Source organism: Papaver somniferum, chromosome 8 (genome assembly GCF_003573695.1).
Source record: "Papaver somniferum cultivar HN1 chromosome 8, ASM357369v1, whole genome shotgun sequence".
NCBI lineage: Eukaryota > Viridiplantae > Streptophyta > Magnoliopsida > Ranunculales > Papaveraceae > Papaver > Papaver somniferum.
The window spans coordinates 172,933,855-172,939,491 of NC_039365.1; the positions used below are offsets into that span (position 1 = coordinate 172,933,855).

Genomic DNA, 5,637 nt, shown 5'->3' on the forward strand with positions numbered 1-5,637 from the left:
CGTTCTATCAACATCACCTATTATATGTAATAGACTCGCAAATATCACTGGGACACCCTAAGCATCGCACATCAAAATACTAAACAAAAGCATGCACCATCAAATTACATTAGCGAGAAAGTTATACGAGACTAAATATAGGTCACAAATAATATTTGGCTATTCTAAGCATACCCCATCAAAGGAATTAACCTAAGCATGAAATATCAGACAATAAGACAAATATATTTATTATCCTAACAATTATGCAAAAAGGTTTTACAAAACCGGTGAAGTGACAACTTATATTTTGATAAATCGATAAACAATATTAAGAATTAATCATATTCAAATCATAATAGTCTTTTTTCTCAATTTTATTCAATTCAAAATAGTCTTAAACTCCGAGTGGTTTCAATCATAAACCCTAGTTACGAGAAATCTAGCAATACATAACTATGGGTTTCTTAAAACCCATTAAAATGATAATCAAGAGAGAAGAGATTAAACCAATCGAGTCGTCTTCTTCCCTATCCATGCTCCAACGACCTTTACGAAATCCTCCAGGAAGAACTTAAAACTCCAGCCACGCCTCCCAGAAGAATTCCAATATTCGGCCTCCTTGCTTTCGACTCTGTAGCCGCAGCTTCTAGTTGTCGGAACCCCCCTTCTGTTTCTGTTCAGTTCCTTTCATATAGTGCTGTCACGAGTCAGAATAAGACCTAGCAGAATAATTGCTCAAGGCCCAGTTCATCGAGACCCATATTCTGTATCCAGATCATTACCAAAAAGTCCAGCCAACTGCATGTTTTTGTATGTCCATCTCCTAACTCCATCATCTGTCCGTCCAACTCCAGACCATGCCAAGGACCTCTAACTCAACTGCTCGGACCACTGCACTTCTTTGCGCCAATTTATCAATCACCGAGACTAATCACCTCTTCTCCAATTATTTCCATCTCCTTAGCGTCATCAGACTCACTCTCAAAACTCCCATTTCTCCGTCATCACGACAGCAGCCAATACTCCCAACTGAATTCGAGCTCCACTTCATCCTTGTTCCATCACCGTTCTCAATCAACCACCATGTCGAGACAAATAGCAGACTACGGCTCGTCTTTAAAATCTTCTCGACAGCTTCTGTTGAATCTCACCCATTTGTCACCTACTCGAACTGCAGTTCAGGCCAAGAGACTTCACCCAAACTCTTCTCTTACAACTCCGTGATTGCTGATCTTATACTCAAACCAAGTAAGAATAAATGTTGAACTTCGATAAATAAACGCCATCACCACCAGCTTTCATTCTTCTCAAACAACAGAACCTAGCTTCACAGCTTCTGTCCTGCAACCCTTGACCATCTTCATCTCACCGCCCAGATCCTCTTTCCATCTCTCTTTTTCAATTGTATAAGTGCTCCAGGTCTTCTAACTGGTCCCAATTGAACGTACTTCTGAACTCCTAGTTACTGACGGCATAGCATGGACAACTACTATAGCCTGACCATCTAACTCTCGGTCACAGCATCAACACCATCGAACAACAGAACCTTATATTTGGCTGCTAATTCTATCTTAACTGAGCACCACGAGATGCACCTCCATATTCATTGTTGCAGATGTGCAAATCAACACCGGAACTCCTTGTGAACTCCATGCTGCTGCTTCAATTGAAATTAACCCCATTAATTGAATCAACCCCAAACTACTTGGCTGATTCGAATATAACTTCATCTTCAGTTCTCATTACGTCTGTTGGTCTACTCAAGCATCCACCAAAACAACCCATTCAGCCAAACAGATCGACTTCTTCCTTCACTGACTTCCGCCCTCAGTACCGGCTCCGGAAAACCTTCATCTTCTGCATCTTCACGGCAAACTAGTATATAGTCTTGCTACCGGCAGACAGATACATCACTATCATTCATTTTCTTCGAGCCTCGAGCAATACCATCTCGGTCACGTCCAGGCATCATCTTCTTCATCACCGAATATCAATTCCATTATTTGGTAACAACAGCTGCTTGGATTTCTTTCCTTGCGATAAGAACATCACACCAGCTGGATAAGAAATGAAATTATGTGCTGAGAGAGCTATACACACGTTAGGCTCTGGTGGGTTCCAGGTTTTGCCCTGGAGTGAACAAACACAATGGGCTGTTTCCCTTCTTGATGTGCTGGCTGTGACATTGAGCAAGTGGGCAATTAATTTACATGCCATGACAGATCTAGCTCTCTCCTTACGGCACTGTGAGCAGCATTCGTTATTTCCTTCGTTACTGTCACTGTAGCGCCCAATTAGCCATTTATCTCTAATTTATTGGAATTCAATTGTACTTTCTACAAAAGCACTAAAATAGTGTCGTTAGCCAAAATATTGAGTCCTAATTAATATAAATATGGGTACAAAATGTAGCACATACGTACTTATCAATTGCTAAGCGAAATATTGGGTGGTGTTGTTAGACCCCCGCTTTTTCAAAGGGGTTACAAACAATCGTTGCAGAGTTGAAGAATACCTTTACACCCTCCTTTCTTATGCAGGTACTGTTTCTTGTCATGATAATTGCTACAATCTGTTGATATATCATTTCAACTTCCTATAGAACAGCAACAGTTCCATAGACCCTAGGTACAGATGACTGACGACTTGATGAAGTATACGTTTCCACGGGTAGGCAATGAAAATAAATGCTATAAGCATTCAAGGGCTGCAACGCGTAATGAGGAGAAAGTCCAGGTTGCAACTCAAGCAAATCACACTTCAGCCATAAGAAAAAATATTTTGCGCCACTTGTAGCCGACACATTAAGAATTGAAGTGCTAAACAACCAATCAGACAGGTACCCAATTTTATAAACCAGCTCAGGAACAAATACTCTATGGCGTTTATCCACTAAATTCAAACCCAGGTCAGAAACAAACCCAAATCTAAACTTCCATTTCAGAAAACAAGAATCCCACATACGGAGTTTGAATGTCTTCCCAAATAATGTACGAGTATAAGAAAAAGAAAGATAAAAACACTCAATACCGAGCGACTTGCTGTTGAATAACACCCTGGAGCTTGCAATGTGTTTTGTAAGAGAAGTAAGAAGGTGCAAATTGTAGGAAATATGATAAAGACTAACTGAAGTATTTATCGGATGTGGCTGTGCATATTTAATGTGGAGGATGAAAACTACATACCAGCTGTGACATAGAAATTGGTCTTTCCCTACTCCTCTCTTCGAAAATCCATCCAATGCGTCTTCTGTATCATAAACCAAACCATGTTGAAGCTGCAAAAGAGTATCAGTTTCAACACCATACCAACTCCATACTGCAGGCACAAGCAGTCTACCTAACTGAGAGGTTAAAGTACTCTGGTATACATTGTTTCTTTGTACCTTCTCCACAGAAAGATTACCAATATCATCGCAGTCACCAGTTTTAACAGGCACCAACACATGTGAATTCATAAAGAACAGTTTAGACTGATACACATATATAAGAGTAGGCTCTCGAACAAGCACTTGATTATCCCACTTTCTCAAACACTCATAAAAATCATACTTAAATTTTGAAACACATGGAGCAAAACAAGAACTCCAAATGATAAGTTTGATCTCTTTTTCTCGATCAAAAATTCTACGAGCAGAAACCAAGATAAGAAAGAGATTGATCAACTATTAAATTGTAACTCACCTTACTATTATCTCTAATTTCCCAAACATTCAATTCAGACCCAACGTTAAGAAACAATTGAAGACGCAATTTCTCATAAGTAACCGATGAAATCAGAACACTCTTACCTCGATCAAATAAGGAACGAGCATCAACAAGATGGAGAGAAAAACAATCCAGAAAGAGTAACTTGCTGTGATGAAACAACTCCTTCAAGTATTCAGAATTTTCGAAAGTTATCTCAAACTTATTTGAGTGAAAATCCAGGGCGGAACCATAAACCTCATCAATTTTGAGTTGATTCAACTCGGAGAAGTCTATCATCTCTGGTGTAGAAACTTCCTCAGGTTGGGATCGCATACCAGTAAGTGAATCAACATCTTCGTTGTCAACATAGAAAAATTTAGAAATAAAATCCAATTCGATAGAATCATCATTTTCGTCAAAGAAAAAAGAAGGAATCAACTCCGATTCGAGAGAATCGTTTTCTTCATTAATACAGATATGAAGTGATTTTGAATTCTCAGATTGAGAAACATTAATATCAGAAGGATGAGAATTATGACCCTCAATAAGTTCGCCAACTCCAATTGATTTATCCTTTTCAGATTCAATAACTTTTAAATCTCCAACCGATTTAGTAGAATCTCATATTCTTGATGTCGAATCTAGAAACCCGGTTGTAGCAGCAGTGTTATTGATGCTAGGTTTGGGGATGTTGAAGAACTTGAAAAACGCATCTAATTGGCGATTCAACAGTTGAAAATTGTGATTCATCAGTTGCATATGTTGTTGGTGTTGTTGAGAATCCTTCTTCAATATCTGTTTAATTCCATCAATTGAGTCCTGAAGTTTCTAATCATGATGTTTTGAAGTAACCAGGATCTTATGAAGTTCAGTAGCTTCATCCAGTTCCGCCATAATGAAAGTTAACCCAGGAAAGGGAATCTGATACTAATTGTCATGAACCCACGACAAGTCTGGATCAATGACAAGATAATTTCCCAATCCCAAAGAATTGAGCCTTCTAGTTCAGAAGAACTAGCCTACTGATTCCGAAGAACAAGCCTAATCGATTGAATCAATAATTTTTTGATTAATAATTTTCATCCGTTCACAGATACAGATTTCACTAGCTTAAATAGCTAGGTTTATCTCTCAGCATCCAATGCTCACTACTCTCCCAAATGGTTACATCTAAACCTTTCATTACATTAACAATTAACTGCTAATTAGACATTTAACTCATTAATACTTACTATCTATTTTACTAACTACTAACAGTGATATGATAAGGGACACCCTATAAGGTTGCAGCCTTAAGTAGACCCAATCTCCTACATTGAAGGACCTCTCAGTTCTCTTCTTGTCTGATTGCTGCTTCATCCTGTGTTGTGCAGACTCCAATGCCTCCTTAAGAACTTGACTCATCTCTTGCCTTTGATGCAGGTAGTATTCAACTGCATCATGAATTCCTGCTTGAGATGACAAGACTCCAAACTAAGGAGGAGCATACCCGTAAAAAGATTCAAATGGAGTTAACTTCAAGCTAGTGTGATAATTAATATTGAACCACCATTCAGCTAAGGGTAGCCAAGAAACCCATCTGGTTGGTCTGGAACTAGTCATGCACCTTAAGTAAGACTCCAAACAAGCTTTTATTCTTTCTGTCTGCCCATTTGTCTGGGGATGATAGGCAGTACTAAGATGTAATGCAGTTCCCACCTTAACAAATAGTACCTGCCAAAAATTGCTGATGAAGATACTGTCCCTGTCAGAAACTATAGATTTAGGCATGCCATGTAGTTTAAAAACTGTATCCAAGAATCTTGTAGCCACTGAAGCATCTGTATAAGGGTGGCTGAGTGGAATGAAGTGACTGTGTTTAGTGAATCTGTCAACTATTACCAATATGACTTCTCTTCCTTCAAATTTTGGGAGCCATGTGATAAAGTCCATACAAATGTGTTACCAATCTTGATTAGGAATGGGA

At 38.8% G+C, this 5,637-nt stretch overlaps 1 protein-coding gene across 1 annotated transcript; it reads right to left on the reverse strand.

The window, feature by feature from the left end:
- Positions 1-295: 295 nt before the first annotated feature.
- LOC113304000 lies at positions 296-4,799 on the reverse strand. Its single transcript, XM_026553094.1, has 2 exons — positions 3,773-4,799; positions 296-3,259 (listed from the first exon to the last, which is right to left on the reverse strand). The coding sequence occupies exons 1-2, from the start codon at positions 3,794-3,796 to the stop codon at positions 2,579-2,581; spliced, it is 705 nt and encodes a 234-aa protein (XP_026408879.1). The 5' UTR covers positions 3,797-4,799; the 3' UTR covers positions 296-2,578.
- Positions 4,800-5,637: the final 838 nt, after the last annotated feature.